This window comes from Anopheles ziemanni, chromosome 3 (assembly GCF_943734765.1).
Source record: "Anopheles ziemanni chromosome 3, idAnoZiCoDA_A2_x.2, whole genome shotgun sequence".
Taxonomy (NCBI): domain Eukaryota; kingdom Metazoa; phylum Arthropoda; class Insecta; order Diptera; family Culicidae; genus Anopheles; species Anopheles ziemanni.
The window spans coordinates 60,944,617-60,971,213 of NC_080706.1; the positions used below are offsets into that span (position 1 = coordinate 60,944,617).

The 26,597-nt window shown below is 46.1% G+C and overlaps 6 protein-coding genes across 6 annotated transcripts; 2 read left to right on the forward strand and 4 right to left on the reverse strand.

The window, feature by feature from the left end:
- Window positions 1-4,613: 4,613 nt before the first annotated feature.
- Window positions 4,614-4,988, reverse strand: LOC131287823 (histone H2B). Its single transcript, XM_058316908.1, has one exon. It carries the CDS (start codon window positions 4,986-4,988, stop codon window positions 4,614-4,616), a length of 375 nt encoding a protein of 124 aa, XP_058172891.1.
- A 229-nt stretch (window positions 4,989-5,217) lies between these two features.
- On the forward strand, window positions 5,218-5,592 carry LOC131285166 (histone H2A). The gene has a single exon (XM_058314026.1). It carries the CDS (start codon window positions 5,218-5,220, stop codon window positions 5,590-5,592), a length of 375 nt encoding a protein of 124 aa, XP_058170009.1.
- An 879-nt stretch (window positions 5,593-6,471) lies between these two features.
- LOC131287825 (histone H4) lies at window positions 6,472-6,783 on the reverse strand. Its single transcript, XM_058316910.1, has one exon. It carries the CDS (start codon window positions 6,781-6,783, stop codon window positions 6,472-6,474), a length of 312 nt encoding a protein of 103 aa, XP_058172893.1.
- Window positions 6,784-12,546: 5,763 nt separating this feature from the next.
- Window positions 12,547-22,265, forward strand: LOC131285167 (uncharacterized). Its single transcript, XM_058314027.1, has 4 exons — window positions 12,547-12,951; window positions 20,021-20,371; window positions 21,303-21,588; window positions 21,835-22,265. The coding sequence occupies exons 1-4, from the start codon at window positions 12,547-12,549 to the stop codon at window positions 22,263-22,265; spliced, it is 1,473 nt and encodes a 490-aa protein (XP_058170010.1).
- LOC131289758 (histone H2B) lies at window positions 13,931-14,305 on the reverse strand. The gene has a single exon (XM_058319067.1). It carries the CDS (start codon window positions 14,303-14,305, stop codon window positions 13,931-13,933), a length of 375 nt encoding a protein of 124 aa, XP_058175050.1.
- Window positions 22,266-23,238: 973 nt separating the features above from the next.
- Window positions 23,239-23,613, reverse strand: LOC131285168 (histone H2B). Its single transcript, XM_058314028.1, has one exon. The coding sequence runs from the start codon at window positions 23,611-23,613 to the stop codon at window positions 23,239-23,241; it is 375 nt and encodes a 124-aa protein (XP_058170011.1).
- Window positions 23,614-26,597: the final 2,984 nt, after the last annotated feature.

Below are 26,597 nucleotides of genomic sequence, written 5' to 3' on the forward strand. Positions count from 1 at the left end.
TGATAAATGGTGAACCCCTGACTGATACATATCAGAGGTATGAGATGCAATCAACACAATACAAACCACATTGTATAAACTTATATATATATATTATTATATATAATATAATAATCTATGATGATGATGATAAATAAAAACAAAACCCAACATATGACGATAGAAATGCAATCAAACATGCCAACCATAACCTAGCCGTGACACAAACCATAACATAATACATATGCTAACGTCTACAAACCACCAGGCAACCCCATCCGTTTTCGGTGATTTTAAGTTAGTGAGCAATTACATGCGGTGGGTTTAACGAGTTGTTAAAGAGAATCTGTTCCATATTGAACCAAGTTGAACATATATGTATTGGACGAAAAAAAAATGACACATTGCTTTGCCTTTGGCTGTGCCATAAACCATAGAAACCATAACGGAGTGCGTTAAATGTTAGTAATCCGTTAGGGTTTTTTTTTTAAAACCACTGTTTAAAATGTTCATTCAATTCATTTACGCGCGCTTGTGTTACGCGCGGCTATGTGTGCGCCAAAACACAACGAAGTGGTGATGTTAGAACTAGAACACGGTTCGGCACACTTTTTGTTCTGTTTCTTCAACGCACAACACAAAACACATTATTATTTTTCGATCTTCGTCGGTTTCTTTCTTTCTCTTCGATGAACGGAATGGAATGGAATGAAATGATTCTTGTTTGGGAAAACATTTTTGTGGTCCTGAAAAGGACCGTTGTTAGGCGACGAGTTGGTGTGGGTTTGCGACGACCACGGACGAACAGCTTACTTCGAGCTGGTGTACTTGGTGACGGCCTTCGTGCCCTCGGACACGGCGTGCTTGCCAGCTCACAGGAAGCAGCAGACGGACGGCGGTCTGGATTTCGCGTGACGTGATCGTCGAACGCTTGTTGTAGTGCGCCAGGCGGGACGCTTCGGCGGCGATGCGCTCGAAGATGTCGTTCACGAAGCTGTTCATGATGCTCATCGCCTTCGACGAGATGCCAGTGTCCGGATGGACTTGCTTCAGCACCTTGTAGATGTAGATGGCGTAGCTTTCCTTGCGGGTCTTGCGCTTCTTCTTCTTGTCCGACTTGGAGATATTTTTCTGGGCCTTGCCAGACTTCTTCGCTGCCTTTCCGCTGGTTTTCGGTGCCATTGCGATTGTTTAACGTGCGTGAAACGTGTTTCCTCGTTGAGCGTCACTTCAATTTTAACGCGATTTTCGACCCTCACTTCGGCTTTTATTCAGCGTCGGGCGAGTTCGCTGGCTGGCTTTCGCTACACCCCGACGTTTATATAAACCCGGTTTCAGGTTCGTTTCGGCATAGTTCGGAAGAGAACCTCTTCGAGTGAGCACCACGTATCCCTCTCGTTAAACAATCGAAAATGTCTGGACGCGGCAAGGGTGGTAAAGTGAAGGGAAAGGCAAAGTCCCGCTCGAATCGTGCCGGTCTGCAGTTCCCGGTCGGCCGTATTCATCGTCTGCTGCGCAAGGGTAACTATGCCGAGCGCGTCGGTGCCGGCGCACCGGTGTATTCTGGCGGCCGTGATGGAGTATCTGGCCGCGGGAAGTGCTCGAGTTGGCCGGTAACGCCGCCCGTGACAACAAGAAGACGCGCATCATCCCGCGCCATCTGCAAGCTGGCCATCCGCAACGACGAAGAGTTGAACAAGCTGCTTTCCGGTGTGACCCATCGCCCAAGGCGTGGTGTGCTGCCCAACATTCAGGCCGTGCTGTTGCCGAAGAAGACGGAAAAGAAGGCATAAGGCGTGCTCTCTCGTGCTCAACCCCGCCGCGCGGCACCGTGTCGCGCTCACAAACCCCGCCGAAGATCTCACCGTCACAAAAACCGTCCTTTTCAGGGCGACAAAATCGTGTGATAAAGGTTTATTTCACTACATTCCGTGCCGATGCCAGTTGGTTTCAGTTCAGTTTCAGTAGTTAAATGGTAAAATGGACGTAATTTCACAGTGTGGCTGGAGAACAACGAAAGAAATGTTTAAAATTAATTCAAGCAATGTGTCTCAATGTGTGAAGTAACATCGCAAGTTTGGTAGGTTAAACGGGGCAAACCATTTTGCTTCATATCAGGTATGTAGCTTTTTTCGCTCATTTCTACCCCGTGGCCATGAAAAATGATGGGTTTTGATCATCGCGTTAGAAACGACCAACGCTACGCGCTCTACAGGTAGGGAATTTAACCAATGTAAACGACCAAAGCGTTCTTTTCCCCGTATGCCACACGAGCCCCGTGAGGTAGACCGGCGCCTTTCTACGAACTCTCAGTGGGTCGTCGTGTTAAAAAACGAATCGGTCACATATCCGAGAATCAGAACCGTCGGTAGTGTATCGCGCATCACCACCACCACCACCACCACCACTACGCGCGGTACACCGTACCACTCGCTGTGTATTCCATCGGATATCGTTTCGGGCATGGGGAATGGGGTAAGTAAGAAGGAGAGGAGTAGTCAAGTCGCATTTTTTTTTTCTCTGGCGTTTTTGGCGGCAAATGTGCCGGAGCGTCGGGAGAGCCACAAAAGCTTAGTTTGATACGAATGAGCAGGAAATATATCTTTCTGGAACAGTTTTGGTGGTCCTGAAAAGGACCGATTTTTTTGTAACACAAGGGGGCTGTTCGCGCAGCTTAACCTCCGAAACCGTACAGGGTGCGTCCCTGGCGTTTCAGGGCGTACACGACGTCCATGGCGGTGACGGTCTTGCGCTTGGCGTGCTCGGTGTACGTCACGGCATCACGGATCACGTTCTCGAGGAACACTTTCAGCACACCGCGAGTTTCTTCGTAGATCAGGCCGGAAATACGCTTCACACCGCCACGGCGAGCCAGACGGCGGATGGCCGGTTTCGTGATTCCCTGGATGTTATCACGCAGCACTTTGCGATGACGCTTGGCACCTCCTTTGCCCAGTCCCTTGCCTCCTTTTCCGCGGCCGGTCATGATGATGCTGCTTTACACTGCTTTGGTTGTTGTTGACACGATGCAAACTGAACGAACGGTTTCGACGAACTACGATGGTTCGGCACTGAAACACGGTTTTTATTGACCCGACCTGCCCGATCGTGAGCACCCGAAGAGGGACCCGAAACTATATAAACGCGGTTTCACGGCGCGGTTCGGCCCAGTTTTGTATTACCACCACAAGTGAACAGACCCGTGTCGAACCCGATCAACGTCAACAGCATCAACAACATCAACTACGATGGCACGTACCAAGCAAACTGCCCGTAAGTCTACCGGAGGAAAGGCGCCGCGCAAGCAGCTGGCCACCAAGGCGGCTCGCAAGAGTGCTCCGGCCACCGGAGGAGTGAAGAAGCCGCATCGCTACCGACCGGGAACGGTGGCTCTGCGTGAAATCCGTCGCTACCAGAAGTCGACCGAGCTGCTGATCCGCAAGTTGCCCTTCCAGCGATTGGTGCGTGAAATCGCACAGGATTTCAAGACGGATCTGCGTTTCCAGAGCTCGGCCGTGATGGCGCTGCAGGAAGCGAGTGAAGCGTATCTGGTCGGTCTGTTCGAGGACACGAATCTGTGTGCCATCCACGCGAAGCGCGTCACTATCATGCCGAAAGACATCCAGCTTGCTCGTCGTATCCGTGGTGAACGTGCCTAAGTGACACAACGGTTCGTTTCGTTTTCAACCAAACCCAAACGGTCCTTTTCAGGACCACCAACCCGTTACCGAAAGAAGGATTATTTCGTACCCGTCCCGTCGTACACGTCCCGTGGTGCACGCTATATCGATATATATATATATATATAATATATATATCTATGATGATGATGATGATGAAGAAGAAGATGATGATGATAAATGGTGAACCCCTGACTGATACATATCAGAGGTATGAGATGCAATCAACACAATACAAACCACATTGTATAAACTTATATATATATATTATTATATATAATATAATAATCTATGATGATGATGATAAATAAAAACAAAACCCAACATATGACGATAGAAATGCAATCAAACATGCCAACCATAACCTAGCCGTGACACAAACCATAACATAATACATATGCTAACGTCTACAAACCACCAGGCAACCCCATCCGTTTTCGGTGATTTTAAGTTAGTGAGCAATTACATGCGGTGGGTTTAACGAGTTGTTAAAGAGAATCTGTTCCATATTGAACCAAGTTGAACATATATGTATTGGACGAAAAAAAAATGACACATTGCTTTGCCTTTGGCTGTGCCATAACCATAGAAACCATAACGGAGTGCGTTAAATGTTAGTAACCGTTAGGTTTTTTTTTAAAACCACTGTTTAAAATGTTCATTCAATTCATTTACGCGCGCTTGTGTTACGCGCGGCTATGTGTGCGCCAAAACACAACGAAGTGGTGATGTTAGAACTAGAACACGGTTCGGCACACTTTTTGTTCTGTTTCTTCAACGCACAACACAAACACATTATTATTTTTCGATCTTCGTCGGTTTCTTTCTTTCTCTTCGATGAACGGAATGGAATGGAATGAAATGATTCTTGTTTGGAAAACATTTTGTGGTCCTGAAAAGGACCGTTGTTAGGCGACGAGTTGGTGTGGTTTGCGACGACCACGGACGAACAGCTTACTTCGAGCTGGTGTACTTGGTGACGGCCTTCGTGCCCTCGGACACGGCGTGCTTGGCCAGCTCACCAGGAAGCAGCAGACGGACGGCGGTCTGGATTTCGCGTGACGTGATCGTCGAACGCTTGTTGTAGTGCGCCAGGCGGGACGCTTCGGCGGCGATGCGCTCGAAGATGTCGTTCACGAAGCTGTTCATGATGCTCATCGCCTTCGACGAGATGCCAGTGTCCGGATGGACTTGCTTCAGCACCTTGTAGATGTAGATGGCGTAGCTTTCCTTGCGGGTCTTGCGCTTCTTCTTCTTGTCCGACTTGGAGATATTTTTCTGGGCCTTGCCAGACTTCTTCGCTGCCTTTCCGCTGGTTTTCGGTGCCATTGCGATTGTTTAACGTGCGTGAAACGTGTTTCCTCGTTGAGCGTCACTTCAATTTTAACGCGATTTTCGACCCTCACTTCGGCTTTTATTCAGCGTCGGGCGAGTTCGCTGGCTGGCTTCGCTACACCCCGACGTTTATATAAACCCGGTTTCAGGTTCGTTTCGGCATAGTTCGGAAGAGAACCTCTTCGAGTGAGCACCACGTATCCCTCTCGTTAAACAATCGAAAATGTCTGGACGCGGCAAGGGTGGTAAAGTGAAGGGAAAGGCAAAGTCCCGCTCGAATCGTGCCGGTCTGCAGTTCCCGGTCGGCCGTATTCATCGTCTGCTGCGCAAGGGTAACTATGCCGAGCGCGTCGGTGCCGGCGCACCGGTGTATCTGGCGGCCGTGATGGAGTATCTGGCCGCGGAAGTGCTCGAGTTGGCCGGTAACGCCGCCCGTGACAACAAGAAGACGCGCATCATCCCGCGCCATCTGCAGCTGGCCATCCGCAACGACGAAGAGTTGAACAAGCTGCTTTCCGGTGTGACCATCGCCCAAGGTGGTGTGCTGCCCAACATTCAGGCCGTGCTGTTGCCGAAGAAGACGGAAAAGAAGGCATAAGGCGTGCTCTCTCGTGCTCACCCCGCCGCGCGGCACCGTGTCGCGCTCACAAACCCCGCCGAAGATCTCACCGTCACAAAAACCGTCCTTTTCAGGGCGACAAAATCGTGTGATAAAGGTTTATTTCACTACATTCCGTGCCGATGCCAGTTGGTTTCAGTTCAGTTTCAGTAGTTAAATGGTAAAATGGACGTAATTTCACAGTGTGGCTGGAGAACAACGAAAGAAATGTTTAAAATTAATTCAAGCAATGTGTCTCAATGTGTGAAGTAACATCGCAAGTTTGGTAGGTTAAACGGGGCAAACCATTTTGCTTCATATCAGGTATGTAGCTTTTTTCGCTCATTTCTACCCGTGGCCATGAAAAATGATGGGTTTTGATCATCGCGTTAGAAACGACCAACGCTACGCGCTCTACAGGTAGGGAATTTAACAATGTAAACGACCAAAGCGTTCTTTTCCCCGTATGCCACACCGAGCCCCGTGAGGTAGACCGGCGCCTTTCTACGAACTCTCAGTGGGTCGTCGTGTTAAAAAACGAATCGGTCACATATCCGAGAATCAGAACCGTCGGTAGTGTATCGCGCATCACCACCACCACCACCACCACCACTACGCGCGGTACACCGTACCACTCGCTGTGTATTCCATCGGATATCGTTTCGGGCATGGGGAATGGGGTAAGTAAGAAGGAGAGGAGTAGTCAAGTCGCATTTTTTTTTTCTCTGGCGTTTTTGGCGGCAAATGTGCCGGAGCGTCGGGAGAGCCACAAAAGCTTAGTTTGATACGAATGAGCAGGAAATATATCTTTCTGGAACAGTTTTGGTGGTCCTGAAAAGGACCGATTTTTTTGTAACACAAGGGGGCTGTTCGCGCAGCTTAACCTCCGAAACCGTACAGGGTGCGTCCCTGGCGTTTCAGGGCGTACACGACGTCCATGGCGGTGACGGTCTTGCGCTTGGCGTGCTCGGTGTACGTCACGGCATCACGGATCACGTTCTCGAGGAACACTTTCAGCACACCGCGAGTTTCTTCGTAGATCAGGCCGGAAATACGCTTCACACCGCCACGGCGAGCCAGACGGCGGATGGCCGGTTTCGTGATTCCCTGGATGTTATCACGCAGCACTTTGCGATGACGCTTGGCACCTCCTTTGCCCAGTCCCTTGCCTCCTTTTCCGCGGCCGGTCATGATGATGCTGCTTTACACTGCTTTGGTTGTTGTTGACACGATGCAAACTGAACGAACGGTTTCGACGAACTGTTGTTGTTGTTTATACGTTTTATAGAAACTTTGAGCCATTTGTGGCCTCTTTCGTTTCTTCTCTTCTGGTTTCCTTCATTTTGTCATAGTATCAAGTTTCTTTAGCAATATCGTTAGGAAGGTTTATAGTTCATGGTACAGGTTTGTATCGTGGAGGAATCGGAGGAGTTTTTTCTGTTCTGTGATGTTGGGTGATAATACCGTATCTATGTTGTTATCCAGATCGTGTTTTGTTCTTTGATGGTTGTATCCGATACAATCGATGAGGATGTGCTGGACTGTAATTTGAAGGCCACAGAAGTGGCAAAGAGGTGGAGGAGTTTTGCTAAGTAGGTGGCTGTGCGTTAATCTGGTGTGCCCAATGCGTAGTCTGGATAATATTCTCTGATCTCTGTGAGAGTAAACATCTGGCCAAATTGAAGTTGTGATTTTAATTTTCCGTAGGTGGGAAGTATTATTGTTAAACCAGGTTTGCTGCCATTGTTTTGAAATTTTGTGTAAACAGAAATTTAAGGCGTCTTTTTTGGACAGTTGACTTCCAACTGTGTGAGTATTGTTGCGCCCTTGGTTGGCTAGTTTGTCGGCTGTTTCGTTGCCCGGGATTCCGACGTGGCTAGGAACCCAGCAAAAACGGATATTGTGAAGATTTGGAAGCATCTCTATGGCTTGTATATGAGGGTCTTTGGATTTTCCGTGTTCTAATGCACTGAGGACGCTTGCGCTATCTGTGAATATTACGTTATTCTGGTTGGGTGCTGTATCTTCTTGTGCTGCAATGGTGATGGCGATGGCTTCTGCGGAAAAGATAGAAGAAAAGTCCGGGAGTTTGATGGCGCAGCTTGCATCTACAGAGTAGATACCACAGCCGGCAGTATGTTGTGCAACTGATCCATCTGTATATATATGTTTATAGTTAGCATATTTAGTGTTACGGAGATGGAGAAAAGATTGAAAAATTTGACTATGGTTAAATTTTGGAATATTTAGCAGTGTCCAGTCAATATAAGGTTCCTTTTGGTTCCAAGGCCTTATTGTGTGACGTGGAATTTTGGTAATATCAGGAAGGGAGCTGGAAGTTATGGTGTTGAAAGCTGTTGCGGCGCGTTGATACAGTGGTTCACAGTTGAGGTCCTTTTCCCTGCAACGAAAAGCTGCTCCAAGAAGTCGTAAAATTATAATGTGAGTAAAGGGGAGCTGTCCGCCTTCGCAAAGCATAGACTTTGTTGGGCTGGTGACAAAAGCGCCTGATGAATATTTTATTGCATCGTGGTAAATAGGAGCCAAAAATTTATTAAATGAGATGGGTTCACGGGAGAGAATTTCAGATCCATATAGCATTTTCGGCAGAAGCCAAGAGTGTAACAATCGAAGAAGAATAGTTCGGGAAGCTCTATATCGCCCGCAACCCAACATTTTGAAAACGTTGAGGCAGGGTTTCATGGTGATTTTAAGTTGTTTAAAATGAGGAATGAAAGTGAGTTTTGAGTCTAGGATTATACCCAGTACTCTGGCATTTCTTGCATTAGGAATTATTTGGTTATTGTATTTTATGGGTTTAAGCTTACCTGTATATTGTCTGTGGATGTGTAATATTTTGCATTTATCAGGGGAGACTTGGAAACCAGTCCATCTGCACCACTGTCTCAACTTATTAAATCCTGATTGAAGGTTATTCCTGGATGTGGTAAAATTTTCTCCAGTAGAAATAAGTATTATGTCGTCGGCGTATATGAAGGGAGTTATGTTTTCTGGGATGGATAAAAACAAAGATTCAATGCTGATCAGGAAAAGGGTGGGAGAAAGGATGGCTCCCTGAGGGACTCCGTTTTCGAGGAGGAAGGTGTCAGAGGGCTGGTTTCCAATAAGAACTGAAGAGGTGCGGTTTTGCAGAAAATTTTCGATAAAAATAGGAAGGTTCCCTTTGAAACCCCACCTATCGAGCTGAGCAAGAATAGAATGCCGCCACGTTTGATCGAAAGCCTTAGCCAGGTCAATGATCCCGCAGTCAACATGCCAGTTTTTACTCATTGCATTATTTAACACTGTATCAAGGTTCGCAAAATAGGTTTCTGTTCCTTGTCCTGGTCGGAAAGCGTGTTGGTTTTTGTGCAACAGCTTGCGTGTGTTTAGTTCATGCGATAAGCGCCTGTTGACCATCCGTTCAAGAACCTTACTTATGCAATTTAACAGGCTGATCGGGCGATAACTGTCTATTTCGTGTTGGTTTTTGTTGGGTTTTGGAATGGGTATAGTGTGACTTTTTTTCCAGCTCTCTGGTATAACACCTGCCTCCCAAACAGAGTTGTAAATATCAAGTAAATGAGTAAGGGTTCTGTGGGGCAGATGCTGTAACAATGGATACCCAATGTCGTCCGGCCCCGCAGATTTCCCTGAACAGGATTTTAAGGCGAATATAAGTTCATTTATGGAAAATGGGTTATTGTAGTTGAACTGTTGATTTGTGGAAAAAGATAGAGGAATGGATTCAGAAGAGGTTTTGTGTTTAGAGAAATTAGATGGATAGTTGGAGTCTGAAGAAGTGGAATGAAAATGTTTGGCGAAGGAATCGGCTATGAGTGTCGGGTCGGTGATAGGGTCCTGAGGGTTGAGCCAAATGGGTGAGTGTTGTTTGTTTTTCCCAGACAGATTTCTAATGTGAGTCCATATGACTTTTGCTGGTGTTTGAGGATCAATATTGTCCAGGAAATTCTCCCAGCTTTTATCTTTAGCTTTCTTGATTAAAAGTCTTGATTTTTTGTGTGCTTCTTTGTATTGTTCGGTCAGGAAGAAGGTGAGTAAACTATTGTTTGAATATGAACTGTGTTTTTTTAGTTTCCTGAGACACTTTCTACGGTACTTAATAGCGCTAGCCACTTCTGGGTTCCACCATTTCGCGTATTTTCTACTGGCGCGACCGGTCGTGCGGGGAACAGAGTGTTGGGCAGCTACCATTATATGATCAATCAGCGTTACATCGTTTGTTGAAGAGATATCATTAGGAAGTGTAGATAAAATCCGTTGGAACTCTTCCCAATTGGCCTCCTCGTATCTCCACCGTGGCCGATGTGTGGGAAGCGGAATATTGGAATATGTTTTAACAAGAAGTGGATAATGATCGCTGCCATGCAGGTCGGGTATTTGGGAAAGTTGAAAGTTGGAAAAAGAAGAGGAAGAAATAGCACAATGGTCGATGGACGAACCCTTTCCGGTGGAAGGAGAAATGCGGGTAAAAAAATTGTGAATAATGGTATGCATATTGTTCAAATCAAAAATGGCTTCTATTTTAGAGCCTCGACTGTTGGTTGCCGAACACCCCCAATTTTTATGTTGGGCGTTCCAGTCCCCTACAATCAACAGAGGGTGCGACACTTGTTTAAATATGTTTTGGAAAAATATGTCTATATCGATATTACTCACCTGGCATGGGGATAAATATATGTTAAAAATGTTAATTTTGACTGGATTAGTTATATAAATACCTAGGATAGGTAAGGTGGAGTTAATGTTTATGGATTTAAAATGTAAACTGTTGTGTATGCCAATGCAAATTTGGTTGTGGGAAACTGTGGAATAGTTTTGAATCCATTTATAATTGCAAAGCGGATAGTGGGTCAAAAGTTGGGATTTGCAATTGGCTTCCTGTAGTGTAATAATTTTTGGGTTATGCCGAAGAATGACGATTTTAAGCTCGTCAATGTTTTGTCGAAAACTGCGAATATTCCAATTAAGGATTAGATTAATGTCGTTTTGCGTAGCCATATTTGAAAAATTATTTAATAATGTCACTTTTTTAAAAAAAAAAAAAATAAAAATCAATACTTAGGATGTAGTTGGAATATTCCAAAGAGTTTACTTACCGTTTTCTGGATTTCTTCTTTTGCGCTTTGTTGTTGTTACGTGTTTGTGGTGAGGAGTTGGAAAGTTCCGTGTTCGTGTGAATAGTTGTTGCGTTGTTGTCGTCGTCTTCAGAAGGTGATAGGCTTTTGTAGTGTGTCCGTTTACGAGTAAAGTTTGAAGTTACCGAATTCATAGAATTGTCCGAATCTTCAACCGTGGAGCTGTTTTCTGGGTTTTTCTTTTTTGGATTTGTTTCGAGTATCAGGTTAAGTGAAGTTTCTTGTTTCTCTAGCTGTTTGTTTGCTTTTTCGAGTAAGTTGTTTAACTTTTCGATTGTTTTTTGAGCATTATTGAGAGCCGTTTGGAGACTCTCAATAATTTTGTCCTTTTCGGAGTCTGAGGAATTCTGCGCTTTGGTGATCCGATTTTGTACCGATTTTGGGTTTTCGTATTGTCCAGTTTTGACCACTGCATTTTTCGCTTCAATGTAGGAGCAGTTCAAGTCGATTTTTGTGTGGATTATTTGGTCTTCCAGTTTATAATGAGGACAATCCTTAGAAAAGGTGGAATGTCCCTCCCCGCAGTTCTTGCAACGCAGACTCACGTGGCATTCCCCATGTCCATCCAGGCCACAATTTGTGCAGAGCGGAGTGGACTTACACCGCAACTTGGAATGTCCGAAACTTCCACAATTGAAGCATATCATGGGCTTTGGGTAGTAGGTTCGGGTGGCAACACGGAGTAGACCAAGTTTGATGTGTTCGGGGATCGTCGCAGATTCAACCTTGAGCAGGAACAGGTTCGTTGGGAAAAAATCATTTCCCTCTTTTCGGATGAATCGCCGAACGTGTGTGATTTTTTGGTCTTTCAAGTTCTCTAAAATGTCGTTGTCCGACATCCCGTTCAGTTCTTTTGCATAGATTATGCATTGAACCGAGTTTAGCGTGTTGTGAGGCGAGATGGTTATCGAGGTTCCGTCAGCGAGGGTTTTTAGAGTTTGAAGTTTTTCGAATTGGGCATTATTCCGAGTTTTTATCAAATACTTCTTTCCGCTATCAATAGTTTTGGCTGGTTCAGCGATGGGACCAGCATGGTTTGTCAGCGATTTTCCTAGTAAAAACGGGTTTGTACTCACGGGTTTACCATCGGTTGCTTCCAGTACTAGGAACTTGAGTTCCCCGAATTCGTTGTTCCTGTCCATCCAAAGAGGTAACGTTCTACCTCTATTGGAAGGGCCCGGCGCAGGCCGGTCCCTTCCAGGAAAATGTGGGTCCGACATGACGTCGCCCCACTTCGGTTGATCTAACACTTTTTTGGTTTCTCAGAAAATTTTTTTTATATGCTTCACTTCCGTTACCACTCTTCCACTGAAAAACACAGGGCACACACTCTCGTGCCCACACAACACAGTTTACTCCGGAAAATTAGTTTTTTGATTCGCTTGCTCACTATACACCAACCAAACGTTCAGGTATAACGGTTTTTATTTCCGTCGAACTGAAAACCAGTAACTTTTCTTCCCTAGCTCCGCACACAGCACAGCACTTCGTAAGAAAAACGGTAAATTTATGCACTCCACAAAAACACGTCTGACTCGATCAGTAGTCCGACCAAGACTGGTTTCGACGAACTACGTTTCGGCGAACTACGTTTCGACGAACTGCGATGGTTTCGGCAGTGAAACACGGTTTTTATTGACCCGACCCGCCCGATCGTGAGCACCCGAAGAGGGACCCGAAACTATATAAACGCGGTTTCACGGCGCGGTTCGGCCCAGTTTTGTATTACCACCACAAGTGAACAGACCCGTGTCGAACCCGATCAACGTCAACAGCATCAACAACATCAACTACGATGGCACGTACCAAGCAAACTGCCCGTAAGTCCACCGGAGGAAAGGCGCCGCGCAAGCAGCTGGCCACCAAGGCGGCCCGCAAGAGTGCTCCGGCCACCGGAGGAGTGAAGAAGCCGCATCGCTACCGACCGGGAACGGTGGCTCTGCGTGAAATCCGTCGCTACCAGAAGTCGACCGAGCTGCTGATCCGCAAGTTGCCCTTCCAGCGATTGGTGCGTGAAATTGCACAGGATTTCAAGACGGATCTGCGTTTCCAGAGCTCGGCCGTGATGGCGCTGCAGGAAGCGAGTGAAGCGTATCTGGTCGGTCTGTTCGAGGACACGAATCTGTGTGCCATCCACGCGAAGCGCGTCACCATCATGCCGAAAGACATCCAGCTTGCTCGTCGTATCCGTGGTGAACGTGCCTAAGTGACAACGGTTCGTTTCGTTTCGTTTTCAACCAAACCCAAACGGTCCTTTTCAGGACCACCAACCCGTTACCGAAAGGAGGATTATTTCGTACCCGTCCCGTCGTCCCCACGCTATATCGATATATATAATATATTTATATATCTATGATGATGATGATGATGAAGAAGAAGATGATGATGATAAATGGTGAACCCCTGTCTGATACATATGGGGTATGAGATGCAATCAAAACAATACAAACCATATATAATGATATATATTATTATATATAATATAATAATCTATGATGATGATGATGATGATGAAGAAGAAGAAGAAGAAGATGACGATAAATAAAAACAAAACCTAACATATGACGATAGAAATGCAAACCATAACCTAGCCGTGACACAAACCATAACATAATACATATGCTAACGTCTACAAACCACCAGGCAACCCCATCCGTTTTCGGCGATTTTAAGTTAGTGAGCAATTACATGCGGTGGGTTTAGCGAGTTGTTAAAGAGAATCTGTTCCATATTGAACCAAGTTGAACATATATGTATTGGACGAGAAAAAAAATGACACATTGCTTTGCCTTTGGCTGTGCCATAACCATAGAAACCATAACATTTAAGTGCTTTAAATGTTAGTAACCGTTAGGTTTTTTCTTAAAACCACTGTTTAAAATGTTCATTCAATTCATTTACGCGCGCTTGTGTTACGCGCGGCTATGTGTGCGCCAAAACACAACGAAGTGGTGATGTTAAACTAGAAAACGGTTCGGCACACTTTTTATTCTGTTTCTTCAACGCACAACACAAACACATTATTATTTTTCGATCTTCGTCGGTTTCTTTCTTTCTCTTCGATGAACGGAATGGAATGGAATGAAATGATTCTTGTTTGGAAAACATTTTGTGGTCCTGAAAAGGACCGTTGTTATGCGACGAGTTGGTGTGGTTTGCGACGACCACGGACGAACAGCTTACTTCGAGCTGGTGTACTTGGTGACGGCCTTCGTGCCCTCGGACACGGCGTGCTTGGCCAGCTCACCAGGAAGCAGCAGACGGACGGCGGTCTGGATTTCGCGTGACGTGATCGTCGAACGCTTGTTGTAGTGCGCCAGCCGGGACGCTTCGGCGGCGATGCGCTCGAAGATGTCGTTCACGAAGCTGTTCATGATGCTCATCGCCTTCGACGAGATGCCAGTGTCCGGATGGACTTGCTTCAGCACCTTGTAGATGTAGATGGCGTAGCTTTCCTTGCGGGTCTTGCGCTTCTTCTTCTTGTCCGACTTGGAGATATTTTTCTGGGCCTTGCCAGACTTCTTCGCTGCCTTTCCGCTGGTTTTCGGTGCCATTGCGATTGTTTAACGTGCGTGAAACGTGTTTCCTCGTTGAGCGTCACTTCAATTTTAACGCGATTTTCGACCCTCACTTCGGCTTTTATTCAGCGTCGGGCGAGTTCGCTGGCTGGCTTCGCTACACCTCGACGTTTATATAAACCCGGTTTCAGGTTCGTTTCGGCATAGTTCGGAAGAGAATCACTCTTGTTTCAACCACCGAGCAGTGCAGACGTGTTTGCAGCAGCCTACCTCCAGCATCCAGTGCAGTGAAAGTGCTTGTGAAAATCAGTCGTGTCTTCAGCTACCTGCCTCGAGCATACAGCTTAAAGTACCTGTGAAAGTGACTTTACCTGTGAGTGTGTACAAGTACCTGTGACTGTGAGAGTGACGGAAGTGAAATCTCTGAAGGTGGAATTTTGGACGGACTCTTACATTGGTGTGGTGAAAAGAAAATTTACTCAAAGTTACTGACACCCGCCCAGGATATGGCGGGTCATACACCGACTTGGGGAGATCCTTCTCCCCGAGAAAATCAACGTGGACGCCTAGCACCGGAATGGATGGACCCGAAAGGAGTAAATGGCGAACTCCTTTACTTAATCCTACAAGCACCAGAAGGACTCCAGCTGCCGAAAAACCCGTTCCTCATCAGCAAAAGTTTAACCAGCATTGTAGGCGATATGGAACCCTGCGCTCCGATCAACAAAGGAACCAGGTATTTATTAAAAACCAGATCTAAGAACCAATTTGACAAACTACAGACAATCACGCAGCTATCGGACAATACCCCCGTACTGATCACGGAACACCCATTTTTAAACCGCGTGCAATGTGTCATCACATGCCCGGAACTAAAAGGACTAACGGACGAAGAAATCCTGGAAAACCTAGTGGACCAAAAAGTGACAGCAGTTAGACGATTCCTGCGACGCAACAACAACGAAACAACGGAGACAAACTCTTTCCTGTTAACTATAGATTCAGTGCTCGTGCCCACAAACATCCGCATTGGACTACTACAAATAAAGACCCGGACCTACTACCCCCGACCCATGCAATGTTTTAACTGTGCCAAATTCGGTCACAGCAAAGCAAAATGCCCGTCGCCTGTTCCAGTTTGCTCAAACTGTAACCAGGACGCGCACGGCACTTGCAATGCTGCCCCGAAGTGCAAGAACTGTGACGGAGACCACAACTCTTTGAGTCGCTCCTGCCCAAGATATGTTGATGAACAAAACATCATCCATATCAAAGTGGACTGTGGAATCACATTTTTTGAAGCACGGAAACAGTACGAAGAACAAAACCGAAAATCAGTTAACAACCGACTTGACGCTTTGAAGAAAATCGACCCACGAGACCAACAAATCGCTGACCTTACTTCCTTGGTCGCAGCCCTCCAACTGCAAATAAAAACACTTACGGAAAAACTTGAACAAAACAACACAACCACCGAAACTGAAGACACTGAAGAATCCGACGAAGAGATGTCCACCGCGACATCTGACTCCGAAACTTCAAACTCCACCTCGAACAATACACAGGAACACGAAACGAAAACAACCCAAAAACGCAGAAACACCCGACCAAACTCATCCGAAGAAGACCTTCGCTTAACGAACAAAAAATCACAGAAACTTGCACCCAAACAAAGCGACACCCAAAACACTCCCAAAAAAGACACCAAAAAGAACAAAAAGCGGAACGGCTAACAAACACACACGAGTTAGACTCAAAGAAACGACCCTAGCAAGCCCCAAGACACATTCTAACGGACCTACGCTCTTAAACAAACTATCTGAAAAAGAAAACAACCCCCTTTTTAAAAATGACAAACAAATTAGCACTACAATGGAACATACGTAGCATCAACTCGAATATTAACAACCTCCTACTTTTAATTGACAAACATTCACCGATTGTTATATCATTACAAGAAGCATACCCCCGAAGACACATAAACAACAATTACAAATGGTATTTCAAAGAATCCAATCCACCCCATCACAATGTCTGCCTAGGCATACACAAAGACTATCCTCACAAAACACTCAATACCAACACAGACCTCCCTGCCGTAGCAGTACAACTAAAATGCCCAATCAAAGCCACCTTCATCAGCATCTATCTCCAAAACCAAAACATTCCTAATCTCAACTCAAAACTACAAGACCTAATAGACAAAGTTCCCAAACCAGTCGTCTTTCTTGGAGATTTCAACAGTCATCATCCCATTTGGGGTGGTAGCCATATCACGCCACGGGGGAGGGTGATAGTTGATTTTTCCATCAGAAATGACCTCATAATTACCAATCCAAACAAACCCACCAGAATCTCATCACACAACGGACATCAAAGCACACTCGACTTGGCAATACTATCCTCCCAACTAACACAACAACTACAAACAGACGTAGAAACCGACACGCATGGCAGTGATCATTTCCCTGTCATGCTGCAACTTAACGACAATCCTTCCGAATCCCAACTTCGCCCAAAGTACATATATCAACAAGCCGACTGGATTGGTTACCAAAAGGAAATAGACTTTTGCACAACTTATCAACAAAACTGGACAGCAGAACAATTTACAAACCTTATTCAACAAACAGCAAATAGATTCATTCCCCAAAGTTCCAACAAACCAAGAAAACGACGCAACCCCTGGTGGAACGCGGACGTAGCCCAAGCCATAAAATCCCGTAGAAAAGCCCTAAGGATGCTCCGCCGAGCAACCAAAAACAACCCTCCAACAACCCCTCAAATCCTTGCTTTAGCAGAAACATATCGGACAGCCAACAAACATGCAAAAATAATCACAGAAAAGGCAAAAGAAGACTCTAGAGGACGTTTCGTTGAAGAAATAAACCCAGACATGACCTGTCAAGAAATGTGGCAACGGGTTTCTCTCCTCAACGGAACTTACAAAAAACCCAAACCAATCCTTTACCTGAATAACACGTACACCACAGACCCAGCAGTAATAGCAGAAACTTTCAACGAACATTTTTACAATACCTCGTCTACCCAACAATACTCAATCCCATTCCAAAGGACCAAACAGACAGCAGAACTCCACGAAATCAATTTTCCTACCCAAACGAACGCTCCCTACAACAAACCTTTCGACGCTGCAGAACTTACCTGGGCACTCTACAAGTGCAAAGGGAAGTCTGCAGGACCGGATGACATCGGCTACCCACTGCTTCAAAATCTACCCCATTCAGGAAAACTGACCCTCTTATCCATATACAACGACATCTGGCACACTGGCAATATACCCTCGAACTGGAAAAATAGCTTAATAGTCCCCATACCCAAACCAGACAAAAACCCACACGAAGCAACAAACTATCGCCCCATATCACTCTTAAACTGCGTAGGAAAAGTGCTAGAGAGAATGGTAAATCGTCGTTTGGTTTACATTCTCGAAAGCCAAAACCTGCTCAGCGACGCTCAGCACGCTTATCGTGCAGGGCGCGGTACAGAATCCTATTTCGCCTCATTAGAAACAATAATCCAGAAATCTTTTTCTAAAAACGAACAAATCTCCTGTGCAACAATAGACATCTCCAAGGCTTTTGATCGAGCATGGAGATACCCGATCTTAGATCAGTTATCGCGCTGGGGCATCGGAGGAAACCTTGCTTCCTTCATCTCCAGCTTTCTCTCAGACCGAACCTTTCAGACAATAATAGGAAACACCCGATCATCAGTAAGACAGTTAGAAAATGGTGTCCCTCAAGGCGCCATTCTCTCCCCTACACTATTCAACATCACAACACAGACACTTATAAACTCACTCCCAGAAAACATCACGCCACTCATATACGCCGATGATATCCTTCTGATAGCTACCGGCTCAACACCGAAACAAACACAACAATCTCTTCAGAAAGGACTCGACAAATTACAACAGTGGTCCCGCTTCACGGGCTACGACATTTCCCCTGAGAAAAGCAAAATCATCTGTTTTTCCCAATTTTCTGCCCGCCGCTCAAAACCACTATACATCAATAACTCCAGAATTCCTAACGTAACAAAAACCAAAATTCTAGGAGTAGTCATTGACTCAACTCTTAGCTTCATACCACACACTCAATATCTCCAATCTTCCACCAAAAACAAACTACAGCTGTTCAAGTATCTTGGCTGCGGTAAAAAGCGAGCTTCTCGCGAAACCCTGCTGAGGGTCATGAACGGCTGGCTTGTTCCGAAAATACTATTTGGCGCCGAACTCTACTCTAGAGGCGGCCCTAACATCCAAACCAAAGTAGAGAAAATTTACAACCAGGCCCTGAGACAAATCTCAGGAGCTTTCCGCACCAGTCCCATATCTTCATTAATCTGCGAATCCGGACAGCTCCCTTTCAGTCACACCTTACTCAATAGACTAGTATCAGCACAAGCACGACTCAACGAGAAAAATTTCCCAGCTCATCCCCTCACCAACAGAACCAAAACCCTCTTCAAACAAATTACCACCAAAGAACTCTTAGAAATAGAAAAACTAAACAGACTCAAAGACAGACCCTGGAACGCAACAAAACCCAACATAGACTGGACAATGAAAGACATTAAAAAGGACAACTACAACCCCACCATTGCTCAACAACTCTTCCAGCAGCTCATCAATGGCAAGTACAAAACACATCACCACATCTACACAGACGGTTCCGTTCAAGCGAATGAAACCGGATGTGGAATATACTCGGAAACCACATCCAGCAGTCTTAAACTCAATAATAATCTATCAATTTTTTCCGCAGAAGCTTTAGCCCTCCTAATAGCGGCCGATGAGGCCACAATAGACAACAAACCTAACGTTATATTTACAGATTCCGCAAGCGCACTTCAAGCAATAGAAAAAGGAACATCAAGACATCCCTACATACAATCCATTGACGAACACCTAGACACTCGGAACATCACCCTTTGCTGGATACCGAGTCACATGGGAATCGCTGGAAACGAAGCCGCCGACCGATTGGCGAACGAAGGTCGAGCGAAACCGGTCACCATCGAGACACCCTTCCCAAAGAGAGACCTCCTTCGCTGGGCCCAAGACGAAGTACGCTCATCTTGGGAACGCAAATGGAGATCGCTCATCGACGCCAAACTTCACAGCATCAAACCAACCACACTACCATGGAATGACACACCGAAACCACGCGACCAACGGATCCTCACCCGCATCAGAATAGGACACACCCGACTGACTCATAGCTACCTTTTCACGAAGAACAGCCCACCACCAATGTGCATCACCTGTGGATGCCAGCTCACCGTCAATCATATCATAGTTGAATGCAGAGCCCATACTACAGCCAGACAGCAATTCAACATCCCACTAAACCTAGAATCCGCTCTCAGCAACGACCCCACAAGCGAAGACAACATAATAAAATTTTTGAAAGAAATTAAAATATATAAAGAAATTTAACAGAAAGGAAAGAATAAATAAAAATGAAAAACAAACCTAGTCTTAAATTTAAATTAAGGCAATATTGTTCCCCTCCCCACCCATTCCTTTCCTTAAACTATCCCATGATTCCAAACATTTCCCTAATATGTAACTTTAATTTAAGATAGAGATGAATGTCGCCGTTAAGGCGCAAAATCTCTTAAATAAAAAAAAAAAAAAAAAAAAAAAGTTCGGAAGAGAACCTCTTCGAGTGAGCACCACGTATCCCTCTCGTTAAACAATCGAAAATGTCTGGACGCGGCAAGGGTGGTAAAGTGAAGGGAAAGGCAAAGTCCCGCTCGAATCGTGCCGGTCTGCAGTTCCCGGTCGGCCGTATTCATCGTCTGCTGCGCAAGGGTAACTATGCCGAGCGCGTCGGTGCCGGCGCACCGGTGTATCTGGCGGCCGTGATGGAGTATCTGGCCGCGGAAGTGCTCGAGTTGGCCGGTAACGCCGCCCGTGACAACAAGAAGACGCGCATCATCCCGCGCCATCTGCAGCTGGCCATCCGCAACGACGAAGAGTTGAACAAGCTGCTTTCCGGTGTGACCATCGCCCAAGGTGGTGTGCTGCCCAACATTCAGGCCGTGCTGTTGCCGAAGAAGACGGAAAAGAAGGCATAAGGCGTGCTCTCTCGTGCTCACCCCGCCGCGCGGCACCGTGTCGCGCTCACAAACCCCGCCGAAGATCTCACCGTCACAAAAAACCGTCCTTTTCAGGGCGACAAAATCGTGTGATAAAGGTTTATTTCACTACATTCAGTGCCCATGGCAGTTGGTTTCTGTTCAGTTTCAGCAGTAAAATGGTTAAATGGACGTAATTTCACAGTGTGGCTGGAGAACAACGAAAGAAATGTTTAAAATTAACTCAAGCAATGTGTCTCAATGTGTGAAGTAACATCGCAAGTTTGGTAGGTTAAACGGGGCAAACCATTTTGCTTCATATCAGGTATGTGGCTTTTTCGCTCATTTCTACCCGAACACATGCGTTGGTGGTGGTGGCCATGAAAAGTGATGGGTTTTGATCATCGCGTTAGAAACGGCCAACGCTACGCGCTCTACAGGTAGGGAATTTAACAATGTAAACGACCAAAGCGTTCTTTTCCCCGTATGCCACACCGAGCCCCGTGAGGTAGACCGGTGCCTTTCTACGAACTCTCAGTGGGTCGTCGTGTTAAAAAACGAATCGGTCACATATCCGAGAATCAGAACCGTCGGTAGTGTATCGCGCATCACCCCCACCACCACCACCACTACGCGCGGTACACCATACCACTCGCTGTGGATGCCATCGGATATCGTTTCGGGCATGGGGAATGGGGTAAGAAGGAGAGGAGTAGTCAAGTCGCATTTTTTTTTTTGTTTTGTTTTCTCTGGCGTTTTTGGCGGCAAATGTGCCGGAGCGTCGGGAGAGCCACAAAAGCTTAGTTTGATACGAATGAGCAGGAAATATATCTTTACGGAACAGTTTTGGTGGTCCTGAAAAGGACCGATTTTTTTTGTAACACAAGGGGGCTGTTCGCGCAGCTTAACCTCCGAAACCGTACAGGGTGCGTCCCTGGCGTTTCAGGGCGTACACGACGTCCATGGCGGTGACGGTCTTGCGCTTGGCGTGCTCGGTGTACGTCACGGCATCACGGATCACGTTCTCGAGGAACACTTTCAGCACACCGCGAGTTTCTTCGTAGATCAGGCCGGAAATACGCTTCACACCGCCACGGCGAGCCAGACGGCGGATGGCCGGTTTCGTGATTCCCTGGATGTTATCACGCAGCACTTTGCGATGACGCTTGGCACCTCCTTTGCCCAGTCCCTTGCCTCCTTTTCCGCGGCCGGTCATGATGATGCTGCTTTACACAATTGGTTGTTGTTGACACGATGCAAACTGAACGAACGGTTTCGACGAACTGCGATGGTTTCGGCAGTGAAACACGGTTTTTATTGACCCGACCCGCCCGATCGTGAGCACCCGAAGAGGGACCCGAAACTATATAAACGCGGTTTCACGGCGCGGTTCGGCCCAGTTTTGTATTACCACCACAAGTGAACAGACCCGTGTCGAACCCGATCAACGTCAACAGCATCAACAACATCAACTACGATGGCACGTACCAAGCAAACTGCCCGTAAGTCCACCGGAGGAAAGGCGCCGCGCAAGCAGCTGGCCACCAAGGCGGCCCGCAAGAGTGCTCCGGCTACCGGAGGAGTGAAGAAGCCGCATCGCTACCGGCCGGGAACGGTGGCTCTGCGTGAAATCCGTCGCTACCAGAAGTCGACCGAGCTGCTGATCCGCAAGTTGCCCTTCCAGCGATTGGTGCGTGAAATCGCACAGGACTTCAAGACGGATCTGCGTTTCCAGAGCTCGGCCGTGATGGCGCTGCAGGAAGCGAGTGAAGCGTATCTGGTCGGTCTGTTCGAGGACACGAATCTGTGTGCCATCCACGCGAAGCGCGTCACTATCATGCCGAAAGACATCCAGCTTGCTCGTCGTATCCGTGGTGAACGTGCCTAAGTGACAACGGTTCGTTTCGTTTCGTTTTCAACCAAACCCAAACGGTCCTTTTCAGGACCACCAACCCGTTACCGAAAGGAGGATTATTTCGTACCCGTCCCGTCGTCCCCACGCTATATCGATATATATAATATATTTATATATCTATGATGATGATGATGATGAAGAAGAAGATGATGATGATAAATGGTGAACCCCTGTCTGATACATATGGGGTATGAGATGCAATCAAAACAATACAAACCATATATAATGATATATATTATTATATATAATATAATAATCTATGATGATGATGATGATGATGAAGAAGAAGAAGAAGAAGATGACGATAAATAAAAACAAAACCTAACATATGACGATAGAAATGCAAACCATAACCTAGCCGTGACACAAACCATAACATAATACATATGCTAACGTCTACAAACCACCAGGCAACCCCATCCGTTTTCGGCGATTTTAAGTTAGTGAGCAATTACATGCGGTGGGTTTAGCGAGTTGTTAAAGAGAATCTGTTCCATATTGAACCAAGTTGAACATATATGTATTGGACGAGAAAAAAAATGACACATTGCTTTGCCTTTGGCTGTGCCATAACCATAGAAACCATAACATTTAAGTGCTTTAAATGTTAGTAACCGTTAGGTTTTTTCTTAAAACCACTGTTTAAAATGTTCATTCAATTCATTTACGCGCGCTTGTGTTACGCGCGGCTATGTGTGCGCCAAAACACAACGAAGTGGTGATGTTAAACTAGAAAACGGTTCGGCACACTTTTTATTCTGTTTCTTCAACGCACAACACAAACACATTATTATTTTTCGATCTTCGTCGGTTTCTTTCTTTCTCTTCGATGAACGGAATGGAATGGAATGAAATGATTCTTGTTTGGAAAACATTTTGTGGTCCTGAAAAGGACCGTTGTTATGCGACGAGTTGGTGTGGTTTGCGACGACCACGGACGAACAGCTTACTTCGAGCTGGTGTACTTGGTGACGGCCTTCGTGCCCTCGGACACGGCGTGCTTGGCCAGCTCACCAGGAAGCAGCAGACGGACGGCGGTCTGGATTTCGCGTGACGTGATCGTCGAACGCTTGTTGTAGTGCGCCAGCCGGGACGCTTCGGCGGCGATGCGCTCGAAGATGTCGTTCACGAAGCTGTTCATGATGCTCATCGCCTTCGACGAGATGCCAGTGTCCGGATGGACTTGCTTCAGCACCTTGTAGATGTAGATGGCGTAGCTTTCCTTGCGGGTCTTGCGCTTCTTCTTCTTGTCCGACTTGGAGATATTTTTCTGGGCCTTGCCAGACTTCTTCGCTGCCTTTCCGCTGGTTTTCGGTGCCATTGCGATTGTTTAACGTGCGTGAAACGTGTTTCCTCGTTGAGCGTCACTTCAATTTTAACGCGATTTTCGACCCTCACTTCGGCTTTTATTCAGCGTCGGGCGAGTTCGCTGGCTGGCTTCGCTACACCTCGATGTTTATATAAACCCGGTTTCAGGTTCGTTTCGGCATAGTTCGGAAGAGATCACACAACGTAGGAAACACTCTTGTTTCAACCACCGAGCAGTGCAGACGTGTTTGCAGCAGCCTACCTCCAGCATCCAGTGCAGTGAAAGTGCTTGTGAAAATCAGTCGTGTCTTCAGCTACCTGCCTCGAGCATACAGCTTAAAGTACCTGTGAAAGTGACTTTACCTGTGAGTGTGTACAAGTACCTGTGACTGTGAGAGTGACGGAAGTGAAATCTCTGAAGGTGGAATTTTGGACGGACTCTTACATTGGTGTGGTGAAAAGAAAATTTACTCAAAGTTACTGACACCCGCCCAGGATATGGCGGGTCATACACCGCCTTGGGGAGATCCTTCTCCCCGAGAAAATCAACGTGGACGCCTAGCACCGGAATGGATGGACCCGAAAGGAGTAAATGGCGAACTCCTTTACTTAATCCTACAAGCACCAGAAGGACTCCAGCTGCCGAAAAACCCGTTCCTCATCAGCAAAAGTTTAACCAGCATTGTAGGCGATATGGAACCCTGCGCTCCGATCAACAAAGGAACCAGGTATTTATTAAAAACCAGATCTAAGAACCAATTTGACAAACTACAGACAATCACGCAGCTATCGGACAATACCCCCGTACTGATCACGGAACACCCATTTTTAAACCGCGTGCAATGTGTCATCACATGCCCGGAACTAAAAGGACTAACGGACGAAGAAATCCTGGAAAACCTAGTGGACCAAAAAGTGACAGCAGTTAGACGATTCCTGCGACGCAACAACAACGAAACAACGGAGACAAACTCTTTCCTGTTAACTATAGATTCAGTGCTCGTGCCCACAAACATCCGCATTGGACTACTACAAATAAAGACCCGGACCTACTACCCCCGACCCATGCAATGTTTTAACTGTGCCAAATTCGGTCACAGCAAAGCAAAATGCCCGTCGCCTGTTCCAGTTTGCTCAAACTGTAACCAGGACGCGCACGGCACTTGCAATGCTGCCCCGAAGTGCAAGAACTGTGACGGAGACCACAACTCTTTGAGTCGCTCCTGCCCAAGATATGTTGATGAACAAAACATCATCCATATCAAAGTGGACTGTGGAATCACATTTTTTGAAGCACGGAAACAGTACGAAGAACAAAACCGAAAATCAGTTAACAACCGACTTGACGCTTTGAAGAAAATCGACCCACGAGACCAACAAATCGCTGACCTTACTTCCTTGGTCGCAGCCCTCCAACTGCAAATAAAAACACTTACGGAAAAACTTGAACAAAACAACACAACCACCGAAACTGAAGACACTGAAGAATCCGACGAAGAGATGTCCACCGCGACATCTGACTCCGAAACTTCAAACTCCACCTCGAACAATACACAGGAACACGAAACGAAAACAACCCAAAAACGCAGAAACACCCGACCAAACTCATCCGAAGAAGACCTTCGCTTAACGAACAAAAAATCACAGAAACTTGCACCCAAACAAAGCGACACCCAAAACACTCCCAAAAAAGACACCAAAAAGAACAAAAAGCGGAACGGCTAACAAACACACACGAGTTAGACTCAAAGAAACGACCCTAGCAAGCCCCAAGACACATTCTAACGGACCTACGCTCTTAAACAAACTATCTGAAAAAGAAAACAACCCCCTTTTTAAAAATGACAAACAAATTAGCACTACAATGGAACATACGTAGCATCAACTCGAATATTAACAACCTCCTACTTTTAATTGACAAACATTCACCGATTGTTATATCATTACAAGAAGCATACCCCCGAAGACACATAAACAACAATTACAAATGGTATTTCAAAGAATCCAATCCACCCCATCACAATGTCTGCCTAGGCATACACAAAGACTATCCTCACAAAACACTCAATACCAACACAGACCTCCCTGCCGTAGCAGTACAACTAAAATGCCCAATCAAAGCCACCTTCATCAGCATCTATCTCCAAAACCAAAACATTCCTAATCTCAACTCAAAACTACAAGACCTAATAGACAAAGTTCCCAAACCAGTCGTCTTTCTTGGAGATTTCAACAGTCATCATCCCATTTGGGGTGGTAGCCATATCACGCCACGGGGGAGGGTGATAGTTGATTTTTCCATCAGAAATGACCTCATAATTACCAATCCAAACAAACCCACCAGAATCTCATCACACAACGGACATCAAAGCACACTCGACTTGGCAATACTATCCTCCCAACTAACACAACAACTACAAACAGACGTAGAAACCGACACGTATGGCAGTGATCATTTCCCTGTCATGCTGCAACTTAACGACAATCCTTCCGAATCCCAACTTCGCCCAAAGTACATATATCAACAAGCCGACTGGATTGGTTACCAAAAGGAAATAGACTTTTGCACAACTTATCGACAAAACTGGACAGCAGAACAATTTACAAACCTTATTCAACAAACAGCAAATAGATTCATTCCCCAAAGTTCCAACAAACCAAGAAAACGACGCAACCCCTGGTGGAACGCGGACGTAGCCCAAGCCATAAAATCCCGTAGAAAAGCCCTAAGGATGCTCCGCCGAGCAACCAAAAACAACCCTCCAACAACCCCTCAAATCCTTGCTTTAGCAGAAACATATCGGACAGCCAACAAACATGCAAAAATAATCACAGAAAAGGCAAAAGAAGACTCTAGAGGACGTTTCGTTGAAGAAATAAACCCAGACATGACCTGTCAAGAAATGTGGCAACGGGTTTCTCTCCTCAACGGAACTTACAAAAAACCCAAACCAATCCTTTACCTGAATAACACGTACACCACAGACCCAGCAGTAA

Coding starts and splice junctions, on each gene's coding strand:
- LOC131285167 (XM_058314027.1), top strand. CDS start 12,547: ATGGCACGTACCAAGCAAACTGCCCGTAAGTCCACCGGAGGAAAGGCG. Junction 12,952..20,020: donor GTCGTATCCGTGGTGAACGT/GCCTAAGTGACA, acceptor GGACGCGGCAAG/GGTGGTAAAGTGAAGGGAAA. Junction 21,589..21,834: donor TGCCTCCTTTTCCGCGGCCG/GTCATGATGATG, acceptor CAACGTCAACAG/CATCAACAACATCAACTACG.
- LOC131285166 (XM_058314026.1), top strand. CDS start 5,218: ATGTCTGGACGCGGCAAGGGTGGTAAAGTGAAGGGAAAGGCAAAGTCC.
- LOC131285168 (XM_058314028.1), bottom strand. CDS start 23,613: ATGGCACCGAAAACCAGCGGAAAGGCAGCGAAGAAGTCTGGCAAGGCC.
- LOC131289758 (XM_058319067.1), bottom strand. CDS start 14,305: ATGGCACCGAAAACCAGCGGAAAGGCAGCGAAGAAGTCTGGCAAGGCC.
- LOC131287823 (XM_058316908.1), bottom strand. CDS start 4,988: ATGGCACCGAAAACCAGCGGAAAGGCAGCGAAGAAGTCTGGCAAGGCC.
- LOC131287825 (XM_058316910.1), bottom strand. CDS start 6,783: ATGACCGGCCGCGGAAAAGGAGGCAAGGGACTGGGCAAAGGAGGTGCC.